The 23,916-nt window shown below is 46.9% G+C and overlaps 1 protein-coding gene across 2 annotated transcripts in view; it reads right to left on the reverse strand.

Moving 5' to 3' along the window:
- Positions 1-6,085: 6,085 nt before the first annotated feature.
- The window catches only part of ETV6 (ETS variant transcription factor 6), a gene marked incomplete at its 5' end in the record, with an annotated part of 247,746 nt that continues 229,915 nt past the window's right edge, over positions 6,086-23,916 (reverse strand). For both annotated transcript variants that reach the window (XM_079715626.1, XM_079715627.1), the window contains 3 exons: positions 6,086-7,357; positions 11,550-11,650; positions 13,808-13,950. In XM_079715626.1, coding sequence (XP_079571752.1) covers positions 7,252-7,357; positions 11,550-11,650; positions 13,808-13,950 — 350 coding nt within the window. In that variant the 3' untranslated portion in view covers positions 6,086-7,251. The remainder of the gene's footprint in view (positions 7,358-11,549; positions 11,651-13,807; positions 13,951-23,916) is intronic.

Genomic DNA, 23,916 nt, shown 5'->3' on the forward strand with positions numbered 1-23,916 from the left:
CTAGTTGCAGCGAGCGGGGGCTACTCTTCGTTGCGGTGCGCGGGCTTCTCATTGTGATGGCTTCTCTTGTTGTGGAGCACGGGCTCTAGGCGTGTGGGCTCAGTAGTTGTGGCTCGTGGGCTCTAGAGTGCAGGCTCAGTAGTTGTGGCGCACGGGCTTTCTCTAGTTGCAGCGAGCGGGGGCTACTCTTCGTTGTGGTGCGCGGGCTTCTCATTGCGGTGGCTTCTCTTGTGGAGCACAGGCTCTAGGCACATGGGCTTCAGTAGTTGTGGCGCGCCTGCTCTAGAGCGCAGGCTCAGTAGTTGTGGCGCACGGGCTTAGTTGCTTCGCGGCATGTGGGATCTTCCCGGTCCAGGGCTTGAACCCGTGTTCCCTGCATTGGCAGGCAGACTCTTAACTACTGTGCCACCAGGGAAGTCCCTTAACGGTGACTTTTGAAGAGCAAGTTTTAATTTTGATAAAGTCCAACTTGTCAACAATTTTTTTCTTTCTTGCATTGTGTTTTTGGGGTCATATCTAAGGAATTTGTGTCTAACTCAAGTGAACTCTTTGACTTTACTCCCGCATTCAAAACACCTATTCAGATACACATGTACCAGGCACCACGCGAGGGGCTGGTCATATAAAAGCACATAAAACACTCTCTTCCCCTCTGAGAGCTCTAGTAGGGACAGGGGCAATGAGCAATCCATGGCAGACAGGCATCTAGTTGGATTTACAGAGTGCTTGCCGTTGGGACACCAAGGAGGGAGTGTGTCGTGCTCCCAGGCCATGGAAGGAGGCAAGGCCAACTCAGGTGGTCTGATGTGGGATGTCATAACCAAAACTGGTTGAGGGGACAGGCACAGCGACCCTCAGAAGACTCCAGAAGAGTGTTGCTAAGAGGGTTTGGGGAGAGAGAGAGAGAGAGTAGTCTTCTACTGCCTTCAAAGAGATTTGGCAGAATTTATGTGTTGGCTTTTACTGGCAGAGATCTACCTCGTCAGTCTAGCAGGAATGAGGTCCTTAAAAAAAAAGGTGAATCTGTAAGTACTGACCGTGAGGACACTGCCCCAAGATTGTCTGCTTTTAATGTCAATGTCTTGGGCAGTTTGAGTAGAGGGTCTTTTGGACCAAGAATGGCATCATCCGCTTTCTGTCTGCTCATACTTCTCAAGATTGGTCTTTCCAGAGGCTCAAAGAGGCAGTGGTGCCAGGAATTCTTCCCTCCCATCATGATGGTGACCATGAAGCATCTGGTTACGTGCCCCTGTGTTAAGGTCCAGTATGTGAATAGTTATTCCTTCACTCAGCAGAGACTTTTGCTCATGGTGTTTACTGTTGTTGCTGCCGTAAAAGGAGAACAAGCAGACTTTCTTGCAGAGCAGGACTGGCCCTGGGGACGATTCTAGGGGAGGAGTTGGCAGAGGAGCACACCGAAGAGAGAGGCTAGCTCAGTGTCGCCTTAGGTTCAGAATCTCAGGGCTGACGGATCATTGGTCTCTTGTGACTCTCAAAGTGTGGTCTGAGGACCAGAAGCATCAGCATCACTGGGGAGCTTTTGGTAAACGTGCCGAATCTCAAGCCTTGCCTGGAGAGGAGAGTAGAAGGGTAGATCTGCCCCTGTTTCCTAAGATGGTGACCGTACTGGCAAAATCTGCTTTGTACCCAGACCCCCAGGTGATTCAAAGCACTTTCAGGTTTGAGAAGCGCCGGTCTGGTCCAGTGGTTCTGAAGTCTCTTGCAAAAACCCCGGCTAAGTGGTCACCTGGGCTCTGCTTAATAATTCCAGGAACAGAAGCCAAGGGCGGTGAGAATGATCCTTTTCTTTTTCGATTAGGCTAGTTAGGCAGATAAGTGGATAGAAGGGAATGAATTGCCCGTGCTCTGATTTACAAGGGCAGGCCAGCTGTTAGTTACCTTGAAAATAGCTCATCTTTATAGCAAACAGACTGCTTAAAAGGTTTGGAGGAAGCAAGAAGAGGACTTTGTTATGGGATTCTGTCCATTTAGCCTCCTTCCACAGTATGTCTAGTATTAGGGAAAATGCAGCATATTATGAGTAACATTAATGCAAATTAGTTGTCATCGATTACTTTGTGTATTTACTTTAAATCACCACACACTTTTTTTCATACTATGATGGACAAATGGATGCTAGCAGTGGCTCCCAGACTTCAGCATGCATCAGAATCACCCGGAGAGCTTGGTAGACGAGATTACTAAGCCCCACTCCCAAAGTTTTTGATTCAGTTGATGGGGTGGGAACTTTTATTTGCATTTCTAGCAGTTCCCAGGGGATACTGATCATGGTTATAGAAATAGTAGCTTCAGATGCATTATTAGCACCTTAGGAAATACCTAAACCCCTATTACTCGACACTGTGCTCTGACGATACAGAATAGAGGGCCAAGTTTCAGTAAGTCAAGGTCATGGGCGACAGAATACCTGGGACAACTTAAATATAGAAATAATCTCACAACACTTTCGGAGACCACTGATTCCAAACTTCTGCTTCCCAAACCTATATCGGAGTTGCTTACAAGCAAAATAAATTGCTTCCTTTTCCATTCTCCTCTTAGTTTCTACCCACCACTGATGGCAGGTAGATAGTTCTGGTTGACTGCAGGACGCTTGATGTTGGGATCGTAAGTGCCTACTGGTGGGCAGGTGACTCCACTGGCTAGTGTGGCTGAGACATTTTGAGTGCGGGGCTGGCTCTGAGCTGTGTGATGGATGACCTTCCAGGTCATTATAGGCCTGGGTGTAGTCACATTCATGCCCTCATCACCTATACGTGCACACCCATGATTTCAGCACAGTTGAGGGGCAGTTCTATTGTGGGAAGACCTAGGGTCCTTTAACTCTTCGAGTCAGGTGAGTCTGCAGCAAACTGATCATCTTCGGCACAGCACAGGACCCAAGCCGTCTCTGACTGAGGTTCCTGCTGGAAAATTTCTCCACTTGCGGCAGCTGCTCAGGTTTGAACTGTTTGCTCTGACCTTTCTGGTGCCACTTGTCTAAAGATTGCCTGCAGACTGCTCTGTGACAGAGGCTTCCTGTCAGTGAAAAACCATGACTGCACTTTACACCGTAATTGAGTGGAGACAGGATTTACTTCATTGGACCACCCTGCCTGTCTGACTCCATTTCATATTAAAAACAGAGACTTGGATTTTTTTTTATAAAAAATTTATTGAGATGATGCAATTATAGGCTTTTCTTTAAAAATTATTTGCAATTCACTGGCCCTGAGAAAAGGCTTTTTTTTTGTCTGTTTTTCTTTTTTGTTACATTCATTTGATTCAGTCCCTTATAAACCCCACACCTCATAAACAACAAGAGATTAGAAATTAAAAAAAAAAATTCTAGATTCGTCCTGGTTTGCAGGTGGTTGCAGTCACAAAGAGAAATCTTCAAGAATGTTCCCTTGGCATGTATGAAAGATTCGGGGAGTTTGTCGTTGTTTAGTGTTGATGCAGATGGGGCCCAAAGGGTATCAGGTTAGTCTTCTGTGGTGTTTAGGCAGGCAGGGACCATTGTCACCCCCCCTTCCCACCCACCCCTCCTGGCTCCTTGGATTAGTCCCTTCCTTACTGCTCAGAAGAGGAACAGGCTGAGTGGGTGAAAACTAACTAGCACCGAATGCTTGGGCAGAGAAACTGCCTTTTGTTCTGTGTGTATTTCCCCCCATTTTTATCTTCAGCTTCCTGGGTGGGAAAGGGTCAGATCGGGGTACGGCCAGGCTGGGTCCCAATCCTCATGCTGTCCCTGGCATGCCGTCTGCTCCTAGGACAAGTCACAGGACCTCTCTGACACTCAGATTCCCCTTCCTCAAAAGGGGAGCTAACGTTTCAGACATGTATTCAGAGTTGGATCCTAGGCAGTGAATGGCGGAGGAGGTGTGGTTCCTTAGGCATTTAGGTCCATCCCGTCAAAGCCATTTAAGTTTCTGCTAAATCTACATTCTCACTTGGACAAGGTGTCAGTGTAAGAAGGTGATGGAGCAGGGGGTTCCAAACATACTGCTGAAAAGAGAAAAAAATCCATCGGTTGTTACTCCTCTTTTCCTGTGGGGATACCCCCGCCCCCCCAAAGGGTGTGGAACATCGGTGACGCTACCTTAGGCAAGACAAAGTTGCCTCGGAACAGAAAGATCTTAGAGATAGCATTACTTCCACGTAGCCCGTCCAGCCAATTGCCACTGCTTTCTTCTGATGGAGAGGAAGCACCCTGGTTACCTCAAGGTGCAGAGAAGAGTAGACGCTAGAGAATTTCAAGGTACAAGCGAGACTGTCTGCCTCGGACCCAGCTGGAGGCAAGTTTGCTCCCGTGCAGCATTCTTCTGAGTTCTCCTTTCTCAGTTTCTCATTTTGCAAGCCAAGACCTCCCACGATGGCAACAGGGAAAGGCCAACTACTCAGATCATGGACGTACTTTTAGTTTGGTCCCAGGTGAAATTTTCGTCACCCCTAATGCTTAATGTTGAAGTGAGAAATTTCATGCTAGATAGATTCTGTAGGTAGGAGATACGCTCTCGGAGGGCAAGGATTGTGCCCGATGCTTGGGAATCTCTCGGGGTGTCTAGCAGGTGCTCCATCAAAGTTGCCTAAATTGAACCTGAAATCTTTCAGGTCTGCAGTGTGTAAATGCTGTATCCCTGGCATCAGTATCACTCAGGTATCCTCTCAAAGAACCAATGAGGAGAACCTTTGCCATTAAGGGAGTGAACAGAAAACCAATAACGGTAATACCTGGATGGACAGTGAAGACTACATTGGAATTGCCACCTTCTATTTCTTCAAGTGGCCGAAGGTGTCAGCCTAAGTCTTACAGACTCTTACAGGATATTGCTTTAAATACAGAAATCCTGGGGGCAAAGGGGAATTTCCCCTCCATAACTCAACTGTAAGACTCTTTGGACAATAAGAGCCCGAGTCCTTAAACCTGGGTGAACGGAATGAGATGCTCTAATCTTAGGGAAGAGTGACATCATGCCCGGGTCTCTGGTTTTATGTCACACAAAGAGAGCCTCAGTAAAGATCCACCCTTTCTCTCCAGCCCTGCAACTCAACGGCTTCACAACACACCAGGTATTTGGCTTAATCTCTCCATTGGAGAGCCAACATCAGTCATCTTAGAGGCTGGAAGATGATCACTGTGTGCTATGGAACGCTCTTGAAAGACATCTGTAGTATGCTGGGATCCAGCTGGATTTCATCCCCGTTCGAGCAGACTGAACCCAAACCCTTCATCAGGGGACAGGTAGAAGGTCCCTGACCTCACCGCAAACCCGACCTTCTGGAAGGTAAGAGTGGAGGGAGTGTGTGAGGGTGGGAGGAGGCCGGCCACTCCTGCGCATCTATCTGTGGTCGGATGAGAGGCGGGAGCATTTCCAGTGTCCTTGAGCGATAGTCAGCCTATTTGTCCCTCCCTCCCCGCAGGCTGGTGTCCTCGTCAGTGAGGCTGGGGCTGGGGGAGGGGTGGAGAATTCCTCCTGCCCGTGTGACCACAACCCCTGCCTGCCTGACTCACTCAGAAATGGCCTGAGGACGTGCCTGGGCATCTGGTGGCTTCATCCGGAACGGCTGCTGACAGTGCAGACACGTACCCGGGGGGCCATGAGATGCTCACCCAACTGAGCAGAGGAAGCGGAGAGAAACGAGGACGGGGTGCTTTGTACGGGAGGTCTAATCTTCGTGAGTAAAAAAAGACTGCACTCCTAATGTTGGATTCCGAGCCTGTATTGGAAGAGTTGATTTAGATGGCTATTGAAAAGGAAAAAAAAAACCCCCAAAACTGCAACAGCTTTCTAAAAATATGTTATCATCGACAGTACTAAGGGGTGGCCCCTTCCTCGTTTTATAAGATACTGTTGACCTTATTTTGAGGTGAAAAAGAGCCACACATGGGTCCATTCTGAAACACAGCTAGGAAAGAAGAGGGGAAAAGTAAGGTATGTGAGGAATTTCCCGTCTGCCCAGGCGTGGCAAACACCAGTAACAACTGAGACTACACACTCCAGGGTCCTCCCTCTCAAATGCCCTGTGTCCTGTGGGGACCAGGAAACTTAAAAAAAAAAAAAAAAAAAAAAAGGCTGGGAATTGAAAAAAATGTAGGTGAGGGTATGAAACTGACTGCACGATGGCCTCTGGGATGCAGCAGAGATGACCCTCCATAACCCACTTTGGAATAATTCATACCCCACTGCAGAAGATCTGTCACCTGGACCGTCAGGCCTGTGTGATTTTTTTTTTTTTTTCATTTTTTTCCCACTTCGCAGCACTTACAAACTAATCCCAAGATGCTGGGGCTTCCAAATAACCTGGACAGCCTTCCAGGCTTATCTTACGCTCTGTGGAACCACCAAGCCCCGAGGTTCTCCCAGCTGGGTCAGGGGCAGCCTGCCGGACTAGCGTTCATCTTTCCGGAAGGCAGCAGCCTCCGTGATGTTTCTGGCCGCCCTCCGATAGGTAGCCAAATGCTGGGATGTGGGTTTGATTTTTGTGGTGCCGGCTATAAAGCACCCAGACCACTGATTGCGTTTAGGTGCCAGCAATTCCCAAGACTCTCCAAAGAGGCTGAACTCTGCTGAAAGGCATCTGAAGTTCCACAACAGGCGAGGAGGGAGGACGGGACGGGGCAGGGAAGGAAAGAGAGCCAGAGAGAGAAGAAGAGAGCTCTCCTTTTCACTTTATCTTTTTTAAAAGCATCTTTTTTTTTTTCTTTTTTCTTTTTTTTTCCAGCCAAGACCCAACAGCAACAGGAACAAACCTGATCCACGTGGCAGGATCAAGAGAACCTGAACCCTTTTGCAAGTGTTCTCTCTCCTGACCAGTTGGGCTTCTGCACTTTGTGAGATTTGCAAAAAATATATATATATATAATAGATATATATTTCCATAGGAAAACAACCTCGATGTCTTCCCCTATATGAATGATGAAAAGTCAAACTGCATGGTCTTAAAAAAGAACAAAACCAAAAACACCATGAAACTTAACAACAGGTGGAACGGGGTGGGGGAGGAGTTACAGAGATTCCAAACGAGAAGGAACCATGAAGATGAGTCCCAGGCTGGTGCCCTTGGCCAGAATTCCAGCGCCGCCTTTGCCGAGTGGTTTGTCTAAGGTGCTCCGGGGTCCCTCACGCTGGGCGAGAGAAGTGTCACTGCCATGTCCGGGTCTCTCCCCTTCCGCTCCGTCACGCCCCAGCCATCCTGGCGGGCAGGGCGCCCTTGGCTACCGGCCCGCTGAGCGGGGGGCTGGTTCCTTCAACACTCATCTTCTTGGTATATTTGTTCATCCAGCTCCTGGGACTCAAGATGCTCCAGACGGTCTGTTCGGCCACTCATGATTTCATCCGGGGTTTTCATAAACCTTTGGAAGAGGAAATGGTGGCATGAAGAGGTTACAATTTCCTAAAGCTGTCTTTACCTTGAACTCTAAAAAGAGAGTTCCCATCGCCTTCACACAGCTGGAGAGCTACTGAACCTGGTCATAATGCTAACTTAGCACAAATTAGAAAAAGTTACCCCTTCCTCTGACTGCCTGAAAGTTGGCAAAACAATGATAAACAAAAGTCTAGGATGACTGTAAAGAAGACGGAGCCGTGTGATGCATTCCTGCGTGACCAGGTGAGGGGGCCCTGGGGCAGCACACGTGTCTGCATCTCTGATTTTCAGAGGGTTAGATTTTACAATAGACCTGTGAGCGCTGTATGTCCATTTCCATCCCAGACTGTGAGCCCAAGGAATGGTATTCAAAACGTGAATCTAATGCAAAGGATACAATTAAATGCTAGGTGGAAAAGCTGGGGAATAGGGCAAGATGGTGGAGCTTCTGGAAATTAGAAAGGCCAAAAGAAAGAATCTTTTTCAATGTTATCACCGCTCCACCCCAAATGCTAGCCATTCATCCCCTTTATTCTGTCTTCCTTTGCAGCTAGGTGCATACAGCAAGCCTCATCTTCTTGGTCACTGGGGTCATTTGGAAATTACATCAGTGCCGTGTTTTGACCATGATTTACATGGTTCAGGAAGGGTGCCTGGCTGCAAACATTCCGTCCTTACGGTGGGAGGGCCCTTTCCACAGCCTACACACCGTTCCCTTCCTCTGCTCAGTACCACATGACCTGTCTTAAAACAGACATTTTCTCTCATCACTTCATGTTCAAAAGCCTATGATGAGGGCCTTCCCTGGTGGTCCAGTGGTTAAGACTGTACTTCCAATGCAGGGTGCATGGGTTTGATCCCTGGTTGGGGAACTAAGATCCCACATGCCTTGTGGCATGGCCCAAAAAAAAAAAAAAAATCCTGTGACGACCACTTATCAAGTCAAGGATCCACTCTTTGGGCCCCTCTGTCATCTCAACCCGGAAACTCTTGTTTTTTACTGTTTACTAGCATTAACCCTTTACTCCAGTCTCGCCAGTTCTTTTTCTATAAATCACAGCTCATGCCACCCTCCAAACTTTTAGCTTTGCCCTTATTTGGAACCCTCTTGACTCCTTCCACTCTCTGAGCCCTACTCACTGTCTGGGCTCTTGTCTCATCATCCACACTGAAATCTCCAAGAGCCCCTCCAGTTTAACACTTCACTTGATTACACACTGGGTTTTATACCGAGAAGCCTTCATTTTGGGGCGAGTCTGGCTTCCGACATTCATTTCCTCAAAAATGACTGATCTCTCCTCACAAATGGCACTCTTCTTTCCTTTTATCTTGTTGCAATCACTGTTGGAAGCCTGTGAACCTTCCACCTACGACTACTTTTCTGCCCATTATTGACGATTTTTTTTTTTTTTTTTTTTTGCGGTACGCGGGCCTCTCACTGCTGTGGCCTCTCCCGTTGCAGAGCACAGGCTCCGGACACGCAGGCTCAGCGGCCATGGCTCACGGGCCCAGCCGTTCCGCGGCATGTGGGATCCTCCCGGACCGGGGCACGAACCCGTGTCCCCTGCATCGGCAGGCGGACTCTCAACCACTGTGCCACCAGGGAAGCCCCTATTGCTGATTTTTTTCAAGCAGTCTGTTCCGTAGCATCTGCAGCCTGTCTTCCACTTTTATCCTGGAGCTAACACTTCTCCCTCAACATCTGGAGTCATTAATAATCCCCTCCAGGCCGAGTCCACAGATGTGCTATATTTGGCCCTCTGAACTACCCCTATCCTCTTTTTTTTTTTTTTTTTTTTGCGGTACGCGGGCTTCTCACTGCTGTGGCCTCTCCCGTTGCGGAGCACAGGCTCCGGACGCGCAGGCTCAGCGGCCATGGCTCACGGGCCCAGCCGCTCCGCGGCACGCGGGACCCTCCCAGACCGGGGCACGAACCCACATCCCCTGCATCGGCAGGCGGACTCGCAACCACTGCGCCACCAGGGAAGCCCACCCCTATCCTCTTTTGACGGCTTTTCCATATTAAGTTTCTGATATTCCACACCAGGCTTGCCCAGAAACATTTATCAAAAGCCTCCATAAGGTATAAAACAGAACTATATATATAAAATATAACCCTCTACCTTCTAGGAGCTTATGACCTACTTGTTGGGGAGAAGGACTTCATATATACAACTATTAAAAATGTAAATCACGATGTGGTTTAGGGCCAAGGAAACCCAACATGATGGAAGAAGTGTCTCAGCAGTTGAAGGAGGTCTCATAAAGGGTAGTAGACTTGAGGCAGACCTGGGGGTATATATGTTAAAAAAGCAAAGGTTAAAGTGATGCACATTTCTGGCACAGGGAACCCTATTAGTGTTGGAGGGCAGCTGGCAGTGTGTATTATCAATTTGGGAGGCAGGAGAATGGACCAGAGGCAGAGATTGCTGAATTAATCTAGGTATCAGTCATGAAGTCTAGACATCAGCCTCCACTGCCAGGGAAGCAATAATAATGCTTCTGCTTTGCTTTCATCTTCCAGGTCTCGTGAGCGTACTTGCTATTGGTAGATTCCAACCTGGAGCCTGCTGGTAAGAAATCTTGGGAAATGTGGTTCCCAGGCTTCTAGCCCCTGAAACATAGACTGGAGCGGGAATGGTGCTGAAGAGCCAATGGACTGTCCAGCACAATGATGACTCAGATGTAAGAAGAGTCAAAGATAACTCTAGTGTCAAGGTTGGTTACTTCAACAATGGTGACGCCACTGTTGACGTAACATTTATTCTGGGGGTGGGGAGATTTCCAGTATTCCAGTATGGGAAGAAGGCCTGTCTTGAACATTTCATGTCTGAGATATTAATGTGATATTTAAGAGGACATGTCCTATAAGAAGCTCTTGGAAATGAAGATTTGGAATTTCAGGGAGATTTTAGAGTTGCATGTAGGGATCTGAGAGCCCATTCACGGAGGTGATAACTGAAGCTGTGTCACGGGATCCATCCGTCCAGGGAAAAAGTATAGCATGGGAAGAACAGAAGCCCAGGACTAAGTTTAGGGTGGAGGATGAAAAGAAGGCATCAGCAGAGCCCGAGAAAGGAGGCTTCTTCGTCCACTTTATTCTACTCTGTTTCCAGCTCTTGAAAAGCCTTCTCTGTTTCTTTTGAAGATCGCAGCTGTTTTTTTTAACTGCTCCTACGTTACCACACGTTTCCAATGCTCAGGCCCAGGTTCTCTGCTCTTTCCAATAAGTACTTATCCCAGTGAGCTCGTCTGCTCATACACAGCGTCATTTTGTCATTTTCGACCCAAATCCACATCTCTAGCCCCATCTGTAACTCTCCTCTGTCCCACCTGCCGAAACGCAGAACCCGAGGTCGTGTTTGTCAATCCCACCTTCTCCCAAGCTTCACTTGGTCTCACCACGTCAATTACCACCAGTGTCAGAGGGCTATGTCTCCCTCTCCTGATTGGTCCTTTAGATCCCTTCTTTTTCCTCTTCTAATTGTTTCTCCTCTCTTGCCTAGGAATCACAATCTATGTGGTAGGTTAAATGGTTGGAACTCATTAGCTGGGAGGAATTCTGGAAAGAGGAATGTCTACTGCAGCAGCTTTCAGACTTTTACAAGGCACTGTCGTAAATATATTTTACATCGTGACACAAACACACACACACACACACCCCTGAATCACAGTTTTCATGAATCAACAGTCACTCTTAATTCATGTGATACAGTCTGATATTTTCAACTCTATCCTTTCCTATTCAATTGTTCTATTTCATTAAAAAAAATTAGACTCATTAAATCTATTTCATGATTCACTAACGGGCAGGGTTGGCAACCTGGAGGCCTAGGTTTGTTTGGTTCCCGGCTTTGCCATCGGCTCCTCTGATTGCTCCCTTTAACTACCATAGATATAAATGCCAGATAATACTGTTTGATCATCGCATTATTTGAAAGGTGAGTCAGATTGTGTTTATTTAGTTTTGGCTTTACTCTAGGTTAGACATAAGTGGAAAAGAAAACAATTTTTTTTTCTTAAATTCTAACAAACCACCACCTGGTATCGAATGTGTAGCAGTGATGGCTTTGAGGATCAGATAGGCAGGTAGAGATCGTAACAGTCTCCCTCCTCCCTCTTATTTGAAGAAAACAATATCCTCCCAGAAGAAGGAAAGGAGAAAACGGAAGTGCTACCTGAACAAAAGCCTTTGTCCTGGCTCCTTCCTGATGATGTTTAGTTTGTAGTAGTGGCGCAGGGCTCTGGACATTTTCTCATAGGTCATGTTTGTTCTGTTCTGTTTGTTCAAAGGCGGAAGAGGGAAAAAAAGCACAAAGACACAATGAAATGAACCTCAGAAAAGACGCTGCAGGAGCTATTCAAATCCAGCTCTTCAGCTACTTCTGTGGCCCCGCCAGTTGGGAAAGCCACCTGCTAATCTGCTCCCTGCCACGCCCACCCCTGGGCTTTTTTCACAGACGTCCTCGCTGAGGTTTCTCCTAAGGTGAGTCTAGCTAACAAAGCACATCCCGCAGTGGCCTCCCCGACTTCCTCTCCCAGGCCTGCGCTCTGCTGTGCCCGAGGAATTTCCTGCAGTTCCCCCTGTCTGGGGGGTCATCCTTCACCTTCTGACCCACAGAGAATTTCTCTTCCTTTTTTCCTTTTTAAAAAAATTTTTTAAAATTTTTACAGTGACCTTTCTCAAGCTTGTGTTTCTGGTTTGTCATTTTTAAGGAAGAGATTTTTTTGTTTAAATTCCTGTCATGGAAGCAAGAATACAGTGGTTCCGAGCCCTGGGGTGAGGGCACCCTGTGTGAGCTGCAGAGCGATTTTTCTCAGTGACTCACAGGGTGGATGGTGTCAGTGGGGTCTGGCCATATTTGGTCACGACAGCCTCTGGTAGGTCCTCCTCAGCGGGGCCAGAGCACGGGCTGCCATCCTCCAAGGCTGCAGCCAGGGCAGAGCTCAGCGGTGTCTCCCCTGTGGCCTTCCTCTCCTTCGGCGGATCTGGAGTTGGGCCTTCCTGGTGCCTTGCCACCTCTGCCCCACGGCTACCTGTCTGTGGTCAGGCCTGGATCTTGCTGACTCATTTTTTTTTTCAAGTAGGAATACAGATTTATCTTAATTTTCTTTTCTTTTTTTTTTGGCAGGGGAACTCTCTGCGTATTTTACTTTATTTTACTGTGATAAGAACACTGACCATGAGATTTACCCTCTTAAACTTTTAAATGCATAATACAGCACCTAATACAGGGTTAACTACAGGTACAGTGTCCTACAGCAGATCTCTAGAACTTACTCCTCTTGTTTAATGGAAACTTTATGCCCCTTGATCAGTAACTCCCCATCTCCCCCGTTTCCCCAATCCCTGGCAACACCAGTCCACTCCTGGACTCAATGAATTTGCTTATTTTATTTTATTTTATTTTATTTTATTTTTATTTATTTATTTTTTTGCGGTACGTGGGCCTCTCACTGTTGTGGCCTCTCCCGTTGCGGAGCACAGGCTCCGGACGCGCAAGCTCAGCGGCCATGGCTCACGGGCCCAGCCGCTCCGCGGCATGTGGGATCTTCCTGGGCCGGGGCACGAACCCATGTCCCCTGCATCGGCAGGCGGACTCTCAACCACTGCGCCACCAGGGAAGCCCGAATTTGCTTATTTTAGATCTAACTTTGAGTAAGTGGAATCAGGCAGTATTTGTCTTTCTGTGACTGGCTTCTTTCACTCAGCATCATGTCTTCAAGGTTCATCCATGTTGCCACACGCTGCAGAATCTCCTTTCTTTTTTTTTTTTTTCAGGCTGAAGGATATTCCATTGTGTGTATATAGCGTGGTTTCCTTATCCATTCATCCATCAGTGGATGTCAAGGTTGTTTTACCCACTTTTTACATCTATGCACTTGAATGGTTTTCCTAACTATAAAAGATTTTATCTTTTAAATTCGATTCCCTCTTCCCAAGGTGGAAAACTGTAGGGGCAATCAGACTTCTTGCACTGTTTGCTTTTCAAGGAGATGCTTTAAAGTCAGAGGATAAAGCATTTTCCATGTAGAACTGGGCTTTTGCGACCATGGAAGTTTCTAACCCAGCGGAACAGAAGCGACGCTTCCCAAAGCCCCCTTGTGAGTCACAAAGTGCCACAGTGCATCCCTGGCACCCAGTTCCTAACGAAGGCGTGGGTGGCAGGACCGGGCCGAGGCAGGGGAGTGACGGTTACTCGTAATGAGGCCTATCAGACCGGGAGACTTAACTGGCACCTGGCACAAGGCACAAATGGAAAGGGGCATCTTTAATTATTTCCTCCCCTTTGCAACTAATTGTTTGTCCAGTGAGGAATAAACTAAATAATCATGGGCAGACAGGAAGCAGAAGACAGACAATTATCCTCCAACCCAGGGATGAAGACTAGATTTTGGCCCTACTTTATAGAACGAATATCTGGTGCCCTTTTACCTTATGGTTTCCCCACAGTCGAGCCAGTCCATTGGGATCCACTATCCGGAATATTTTGGATTCTTTGTCCTCCCATCGGATGAAGTTTTCGTACCGGCTGTCAGAAAGCAACTGATAGACGTAATCCCAAAGCAGTCTACAGTCTACAGAGGAAAAGGGCAAGAAAACACTGTTGACAAGGTTGCTTGTTGAAGTACTAAGGGCAAGAATCAGAAAATAATCGAGTAACCACTTTTGCCTCCTTTGGATGGATGGTCTAACTTCCTCGTTTTGGGAATTCCCTGGCGGTCCAGGGGTTAGGATGCCGCGCTTTCACTGCTGAGGGGCTTGGGTTTGATCCCTGGTTGGGGAAGTAAGATCCCGCAAGCCACTCGGCCAAAACCAAAACAAAAACACATCCTCGTTTTATAGTGAGGGGAGCAAGGCACAGAGAGACCTGTGAGGTGGCAGCCTGTGGCCTGTGGAGGCCTTCAGGACTGTCCGGGCCCAGAACTTACCCCCTCAGATGAGGACACAGAGACCGGAGAGAGGAAGGGACTGGTCCACGGTCATGACCAATGACCTGAACTTGAGCAGAGCCCACAGAAGGGACGGAACAAGCTCTAACTGCAAATGAATTGGTTCTGGAAAGGGGCTGAAGACAGGCTGGCAGGTAAAAGGGCAAAGCGTGTGCTCGTGTTCAGAGGAGCAATGTGGTGTCAATGGTGGCGCTAAAGGTTACTTTGGAGGGTGAGACTCAGCGGATAAAGACGTGACGATTGGGGTCGGCTGAAAAGTGGCAGAAAAAGCAGCACGATGCGTGAAAAGCTGTGGGAGAAGAAAACCCCTGTGGTTTGGGGGCTACGACTGTGGGAACCACGGCCAGCATGGTCTTTAGAAAGAATATGGATAGTCTCCTTATAGCTACTTTGGAGGTTTTAAAAATCGTTTTATTATAATGGAATCAGTGTAGAAAGGAACCCAGTGCAGAAAATCCCTTTCTCCACGTGCAAAACCGATGTTGGATCACTTGGTCAGGCAACAGATCTTTCTTTGTACAGGCCAGGTGCTGGGCTGGGACTTGACTTTTGGCTGTGGATTGGCAAATTGAAAGAGAAGATGCAGGCTGTGCACCTTTGCCCTGTTCTAGTGCTTTCTGGATTGGTGCCAGAACCGGGGGTGGCTTGGCCCCTAGCACAGCCTTGATAGGTGGATGGGAGCAGATGTGGACTTTCTAAGTCTAGCTGATGCAGGACTGGCCTCCAGATGAGAATAAGAGACCCCCCCAGTGTGCACTGTTGCTTCTGGGAGCTTTGATGAGCACTAGCCAACATGGCTGGTCGTAAACAATTAATTTTGTTGGACGCCGTGTATGTGTCCTGCACTTTGCAAGCATTATTTCTAATCCTCACTTTACACACTGCATCCTATCTAATCCTCTCGTGCCCGAGGTCACTGGGATTTGAACTCTGGGGCTCCTGCACCGCAAGGTGCAGATTTCCTTACTTCCTTATGTTGGGTGAGGCCTGGCACACCTGCGTGGGGAATGTCCAGTCCCAACCTGGGCTATTTCAGAGCGAGCCAAACATTCACCTCCCGGAGAATGCAACACACCCTCCTCTGGCACATATTTACAAGAGGAAACGAGTCAGGTCGCCTTGGGCAAGTTGCTTAAATCTCCCTGAGGTTCCGTTTCCTCCTTCATGAAAGGGGAATAATAACGTCAACTCTCTCCAGGATTACTGAGTGAAGAGAAAGTAAGGAAAACAATAACAACAGCGGTTACTGGGTGCTATTTGCAGGCACTGGGCTGTGTGTTCTACCAGCCGGCTTGCCTCTGACCCTTAGGGCACCTGAGGAGGCCAGTGCTGTTGCTATTCCTAGTTTACGGCCAAGGAAGCTGGGGCTTAGCGGGTTTGGTCATTGGCTCAAAGACACAGCTCGTGAGTGACACAGGTTGGAGTCTGGAGCCCGTGCTGTGCCACACGTCCTGCTGAGACGTCTATTCTCAGAGGAGAGGGTTAACAGGTAACTGTTAGTCAAGGACTTTTCCAAGCAAGCTTTAACTCTGAGTGTGTCCTTCATGCAGTCCAGCTTTCTCACTGAACAGCAGAAGGAACTGGCCTAAAATGTGGCATTTTCCAGGAGGCTTAATCTTTTAAGGAACTACCATGAAACTTAAAATGACCATACATCTTCAGTACCCCTTACTGTATCTTTTTTTCCCCCGATGGATCTGTGTCCAAAAATTAATGTGACGTGTGGTTTCTTCTGTTTCAGAAAAGGACCCGTGGTGTCCTTCTCAGAAGGATGACTCCTGGAGTTTGAACCCTATGCTAAGAGAAGCTGACCAGAGATTCTGTTACCACCCCTGCCTGCCGCTGCCCTCCTGGTCGCCAGCAGGGGGCGCTGAGGAGCAGGGAGACAGCAAGGGGCCCAGTCCCGGCATCAGGAAGCACCTTGAGAGGTGAGTGCCACACGCCATCGCACACTGAGAATAATCGAGCTCATTTTTAAGGCACTTGTAAGAGGGCGACTGTAGGCAAAGCAGTGACGTAGGCAGTGTCTTTCTCCCTCTCTGCCACCTCGTCTTACACCGTTTTTAGCACAGGTGGAAAAATAGAGAACTGAGATGCGGTTTAATTGTCCAGTTTTTGTCTTACTATCAAATGGCAGATGCATTTTAATTTCCTACAAGCTCTTCCAAGTAGAAACCATCTGGCAAGACCAAATATTATCACACAAAATGCCAGCCTACTAGGAGGAACAAAGGTGTAACAGCTTCTCCATGTTTCCTGACAGGGTCACAATCATTTTTACCACCGAGAGGCTTCATGACACCTTTTGGATGTATCTGAATTGGCAATGTGATTCTCTAGAGTGAATCATTTGAACACAATTTAATAGTTAAAAAAACTGATCTGGTTGTCTTTTGCAGTTTGACGGAAGGAACTTCTGCCCACCGGAAGGTGAGCAATATATTGGCAGTCCCTCACCTCTAAGACTTCCTGGAGCTAAAATGTAAAGTGAGTGTTGTCTTAACACCATCTGCTGAGGGGTTTTCACTTTCATTGTTTCTGTAGCTTCTCTTTTACTGCTTTGGACATTCTGTGTCTCATAAAATGGTGAAGTGCGAACCATTTTCCGTTGGTTCGCACTTAAAAAATGGTTTCCATTTAAAACCATTTTACCGTTTCTCAAAGGAAGGGCTTAACTAGCGCTGGGTACCTACCATGCTGGTTCTTCAGAGGCATCGAACTGAGACCTTTATGTCGTAAATCATTTACTGAAAAAAATCTAGAATGTGATCTGTGTTTGTCTGGCTGGTAAATGAAGGGCAGGGCTTACCGCAGAACAGACCTTACCTATGAGTTGCAGGAACACGTGTATCTTGCAAACTTTTCCCTTTCATCAGTGTGAAAATAACCCCAAACAAGGGGCCAATTGATCATTTTAAATGACACTTAATCCAGCGAAGCCAACTTTAGCTGAGTAATAAAAATATATTGACATTCAAGACATACTGAATTACTCAGTCACTAACAGAGGCAGCAACAGGAATTTTGTGGCATAAAGTAGTTGTTTCAAGCTCAGAATATAAGTGGCTTTTTATAACACTATTGAGTCTTTTGTTTCTTTAGTTAAAAATTATGCCAGACGATAAAAAAAAAAATTGCCTGACCACGCAACTTTTTTCTTTTTTTTTACCAATCGAAGTTCAAGCCATCTGAGTTATTTTTGTTTTTTAAGATTTTAGTTAAATAAAAGGCAGATGCTTTTTAGTTCCTAGGTCCTCTGGAGGCTGTTGCCATGACCCACCAGCAGTTTTTCAGCTTTGTCAAAATCCATGTGTCTGCACAGATACAGTATTTTCTGATCATTGATAAAAATGCTTCATACTATATGATACAATGCACCAAAAGTTCATCTCATTACAAAACACTTGAGCATGCATGTGAAAAATATATCACAAGGTCTTCACTAATTTTAGCTGCATGTGTCTTAAACTAAAGGGCCTTCTCTGTCAAGGCATGTGGGAATTTTAAACAAATGTTCATGATTTGGATTGTCTCTTCCATGAGAGGAAGCTCATGAAAGGGTTTAGCTCAAGTGAAGTGTTATTTTCCAATTGCAGAAAGAGAGTTCTCTCTCTTTCCTGCTGGGTGAGGTACCCTGGGCATCCACAGTTAAAAGGCATTGTTAAATAAAAAAATATATATCCCTTCCTGTGGTTAGGGAGAAATATTTTCCCTCCCCCCCCAGTCTCTTACCAGAGACTCATTGTACAAGCTTATTGAGCAGAGACTGTAAAAAGATGGGCAATTCACACATAACCAACATGGTTTCTAAAGGAAAAAAAAAACCTAGAAACCCATGCTAGACAAAACTGATGTTTAAAAGATCTGAGTGGGCAAGTCGAGTTATTGACAAGTTATTTGAATTTCCCGAAATTCAAATTTCAGGAAAGCATCTAAGAAAGTAATTTTATGTTGTTTTAACTGCCCAAATGGAATTTTAAATGAAGGTCTGTAAACTGGAGTTCTGTGGATATAATCACCAACAAGGAGAGGCCTAGCGTTCCTGTTTCATTGCTTTAAATTTATTATGAAAAACTAATAAATTTATTTCAGGCTCAGCAACAAAATGGGTCAGTAACACCCAAAATAAAAAGTTGCTTCTCTGCTTTATAGCAATGGTTCTAAACGTGGGGCCATCTTGCCTCCTAGGTGGTATTCTACAATGTCTGTGACAATTTTGGTTGTCACAACTGGGGTGGAGGATGCTATTAGCATCCAGTGAGTAGAGGCCAGGGATGCTGCTAAAAATCTTATAATGCACAAAAGAACTCCTCCCCGGCGATGAAGAATTATTTGGCCCAAATATCAAGAGCGCCCAGCTTGAGAAACCCTGCTTATGGAAGCACAGGTTTTACAACATGCAGGGGGGCTATCTGCAGGGTTTTTTTGTTTTCCTCCTCAATTCTAGATCAGCCATTACCTAGAAGCAGAAAGCTGATAAATCCAGTGCAGCCAACCCTGTGTTGATACGCAGAGGTGTGTTTACAATGGGTGCTTGCTGGTGCTTTGCTGTGGCTTAGGAAAACAGAAGCCGTATGTGCACAGCAGCAAGCTGGGAGAGGGAGAAGCTGAGGCAGGGAATACAGATCTATGCTTCCTGGCTTCATCGGGGCAGAGGGACCCGCAGCTGCAAACAAACACCGCTGAACCTTTCCACCTTTGGTTGCAGCGGGTGTGGAGTGAGGCTGGGAAATGCAGAGATCAAGCCCCCAGCTAAAACCCAGTAAGACGTACCCCTCCTCCCTCAGGCGTGGAGGCAGCCTGGGAGTTTGCAGCCAGGGACTGCTGGGACATAGGGACGCTGTTACAGAAATGCACGCCCTTAAACAAACTGGAATTTCCAGTCTCCTCAATCCCCTTCTATTATTTTCTACCCAGTCACTGTGCTGGTACTGTTTTATCTTTTAAAAAAGCTGTCCTGAAACTCTCCTTCTCTTCTTGATTTCTCAGTGGCTCACAATGAAAAATAAAGTGCAGTGACTCAGCCAGAGTGTGAGAAGTCTGGCACCTCGGGATATTCCTGCCGGGGTGAAGGACTCTGTTCTCTCCAAGGGTCTCCTCCATCTCCTCCAAATACAGACAGCGGGCAAAGCCTCAGAGGAGGTAAGAGGGAGTGAAGAAGTTCATCTCCAAGGAAACTAGGGTTCCCTGAAGGGGTGCACTTTTCAGGCCAACATCACTTAGAACAAATGCCCAGACACAGGCCTTCTGGGTTAAGGCCCTGCACCCGCTCCGGTGGGCAGCGGTGCTGGCCATAACCACTGCTCTCGCCTCTGCAGCCCTGGAGCGAGCAAAGAGAAATGGCACAGAGGAGGGACACTAACTGACCCTTAGAAATTACCCTGCTTGGGCTAATGTTGGCATATTGTCTCTTTAGTGCTCAAAAGTGCCCAGAAATGAGTAGTAGTATAATCCTTATTATGGATAAAGAAACCAGGCTTCAGGGACCTTAAATACCTCTGCTTGGGAGACAAGAGCTAGATTCTAATCCTGTTGACTCCGGAGTCCATGCTTTCCCACAGGCCCACAGTGCTACCCCAGCAACCCTCCCACCGGCTGTGGATGAAGGCCCTGGGCCGGGAGCCATAGAGGGTTCTCTGCCCAAGGTAGCATGGGAGGGCACAGCTCTGCCAGCTGGTACTAAAACCCCGAGCCCCCTTGGCTTATGGAGACATCCCACGATCCTGTCCTTTTTTCCAAACACAATATTTACATGCACGCGTGCGTGTGTGTGTGCAGAGGCGCACACACGCATGCACACCACCACACCTTACTGCAAAGGCCTGGGGATGACACAGCCCTCCAGCACTTTCACACAGTCCATTTAGGCTTCTCTTTTATGATGTCGTCTTCCCTTCAGGGCTGCTCCTGAGGCTCATTTATACAGGAAAATAAAAGTCCACGTGACTTACTGGAAACAATGTCACCAGCAGATACCACTGGGGAAGAAGCAGAGATGGAAACAAGAGGGCAGGGTGCAGTGTGACCTCCCCCAGCCTGGGAGCCCTGAGGATGAGCCCCTAAGCTGCTGGCCCCGGAGTCTCAGGCTTAGGTGCCTTCATCTGATGTCAGATCAGAGGCTCCCAGGATTGAATTTCTGTGCACACAGAACTCATCCAGTCAATAAAACCAAATCAAGAGAGTACAGTGCTCTAGGCAGGTGACAAATAAGTGATACGGGAGATTCAGTGTCTCTTTGAGGAGAATCCTTTTGTTTCTATTAAAAATGTAACCCTGAGAGATAATACACATATTTTTTTTTAAGTCTCTCTGAGGATCTGAAAGATTGCCAGGCCAAGCGTGATCAGAGGGTTGCAAGTGAAGGGTCCAGGGTCTGGGGTTGGGGTTCTCTGTTTTATCTGCTTTAAGATCAACTCACCAATGAGATCCTCACAGACCGAGAAGAAGTTCACGTTTGCAAAGAAAATCAAGAGACTTAGGCAAAAGTAGTGAGATGAGCACAAGAAAAGAATGACTCTCTTTTTGGATGGTCCATGGACTCTGAACAACCAAATCTGTACAGACCTCTTAAAGTCCACACTTCTGTGGAGCAGAGGGATGGCTACGAATGGATTACAAACCAGGTTGCCAATGAATCTTCCTCCCTTTAGCAGATTTTTGGATTAAGTCCAAGGAAAGGGACACGCAGATAGGAAGTCTGCTAACTCAGGTTTTCATGGAATTGAAGTTTAAGAGAAAGCCAAAATGACTTCAATTTTTTTCTTTTAAAACTGAGCTGTTGGGCTTCCCTGGTGGCGCAGTGGTTGAGAGTCTGCCTGCCGATACAGGGGACACGGGTTCGAGCCCTGGTCTGGGAGGATCCCACATGCCACAGAGCAGCTAGGCCCGTGAGCCACAACTACTGAGCCTGTGCATCTGGAACCTGTGCTCCACAACAAGAGAGGCCGCGACAGTGAGAGGCCCATGCACCGCGATGAAGAGTGGTCCCTGCTCGCCGCAACTAGAGAAAGCCCTCACACAGAAATGAAGACCCAACACAGCCAAAATAAATAAATTAATAAACTCCTACCCCCAACATCATCTTTAAAAAAACAAAACAAAACTGAGCTGTCTATAGTTAAAACCAAAGCAGGGAGCTTAGTTTGTCTGATGGCATAAAGAGGGATTATTGCCTTATGCCAGCAAAGACACAACCTTTGGCATTTAGAGACGCTGCACCCTAACACCTAGAAAAATGCCCGGCACACAGAGATATGTGTGACTTTTTGAATGAATAATCTTTACATAGTTCAAGTGTGCAGAGCTACACTATTTTCCTCGGCTGTATTTTACTTATGTTAATGACGTTACTGTAACTACTCTGGGCTACTCGGCCATCAGCCTGCCGTCTACAGCTTAGCTCCTTCCCTAGATCACTTGCCCTCGTCCCCTCCATGTCTTAGGCGCGCCTCATTCCCTGAGGTGTGAGGCATTCCTTGAGCGCAGGGACGGCATTTTCTACACCCGTGACTCCAAAGCATCCCGAACATACAAGTGGACAGTCGCGTAGAACAGGGAGCGGTGGACTTTTTCTGCAAAAGGCCAATCAGTCAATATTTTAGTCCAATCTCTGCTGCAACTCCTCAACCCTGCCAAGGCAGCCACAGACAATACTGAGTGAGTGGGTGTGGCCGTGGGCCAGTGAAATTGGATTTACAAAAACAGGCGGTGGCTGATTTGGCCCACAGGCCTGCATTTCCAGTCCCCGGTCCCAAGGAAACAAGTGTGCTGGAGAGAACAGTGGTTGAAGCTGGAGGCTGAACACTGGACGTGTCTTCATCTGTAAAAGATGGGTCTGTAACAGACCCTTCTAGCTTTGAAGTCACCGAGGTCTAAGAGTTATTTTCAATATATACTGAAAACACAGCATCCCCTGGGCTACGCTTCTTCAATTTACGGCGCTCACTGCCAGTACCACTCTTTGGCTATGAAACAGGTTGGCGAGACACAGGCCAGTAAAACGTTTGTGGGCTGAGAAAATGTTAGGAGGTGACAGAGGCTCCCCCGTCCCCCTGCCACCAAGCAGTCCTTTCCTGAGGACAATAAATAGCAAACAGCACAGAAAGAAGCAACTTGCTCCGTGTTGCACATACCACTGGCTGTTCAATAAAAAAACAGAACCCAGGCATCTTCTCTCACTCTCTCCTATGTTAAACTCTCTCCCACAAATGCCAGCCCTTCCAACTTGTTAAACTCAACCACAGTCCTTCCTATTCTTTGAAAAATAAGCAACACCTTTCAAAGTAAGCTATATGTGTCTATTTCAATTGATCTAAGTTGTGGTTTGTATTTAAACTGTCCACTACCTCCTGGATTTCTTTTATTGAAGATTTTAGTTTTTCCACCAGGTAAATACCTAAGTGAACTATCATAACTTTGCATGGGACCTCTTAATTGTGTGATGCCTCCCAATTTCATAGATATTAAAGTGTGAAAAAAAGAAAGAATTGCTAAACTATGGTGGATTTTTTTAATGAACCTGGATTCTTGAGTTTACATTTCTATCTGAAATAGAACAAATATACTAGGCCTTACGTTGTTTTGGGGTTTTCTCCATCTGGAATGACCTCTTTTTCTTTAATCTCCACTTGTCCATATTCTAAGCACTCATCTAAGCCCAGCTAAAAGCCAGCCCCTCCAGGAAGCCTTCCTGACACCTCTCCTCCAACCTCCTACAGCCACTTAATGGGAGTCCTTGGAAGACACCACAAGCTGCACTTGTAGCTCACTGTCTTCAGGTCTCTCATGACAAAGAACGTGTCTTACACCTCCTGGAACACTCCACCCCCATGAATGCAGAACAGTGCTGTAAACACACAAGGGGTCCAAAGGCATACACCCAGGAGTGCCTGAGCAAATGATACGTGATTTACTTTTTGATCCACACACATAAGTCATGCTCTTATCCATATCCTCCAACTATGGTATTTGTCAGTGTGACCCACAGCAGCACCTTCAGTGCCCTCTGGGCTCATTTGAAAAGTGACGTCTTCCCATATAAAAGCTGCTTTATAGAGATCTGAAGGACTTTTATGGCTGTCCAGTAATGACAGAACTTTACATTGTACATATGACTCACCCAATGAATTTGACTTCCAGTAAATGAAGAACCAATTCTACGAGGATCTGAGTAGTCCAAAAAGACACCCAAAGGGTTGGCGTGGAGAGACAGGGACACCCCAAATGAGAAACAAAGAAGCCTGGGACTGTGATGAGCACTGTTCAGAGGGTCACAGGCTCAAGACTAAATGTTAGATCGTAGACTTCTCTCTCGTTTCACCCTTGAGAAAAACAGTGCCTTTTGGTTACATTAGCTAATCCTGGATCTGGTTAAATTAGTGAATACAGACATATGGAGATTATGGAACTTTTGAATATACCAACAGAGTAGCACAGTTTTTAAGAGAGCCATATTAAAAAGTTTCCAGACCTACTAAACAAGGGAAAAACAGCTCTAAGCCTAAACAATTTAACTTGATACATGGGGCTTATCTTGGATTCCTAAGAAGTCTGTGGCAAAGACGGCGTCACAGAGGAGGTGGACAAGACAGA

Source organism: Hyperoodon ampullatus (genome assembly GCF_949752795.1).
Source record: "Hyperoodon ampullatus genome assembly, chromosome: 11".
Lineage (NCBI taxonomy): Eukaryota > Metazoa > Chordata > Mammalia > Artiodactyla > Ziphiidae > Hyperoodon > Hyperoodon ampullatus.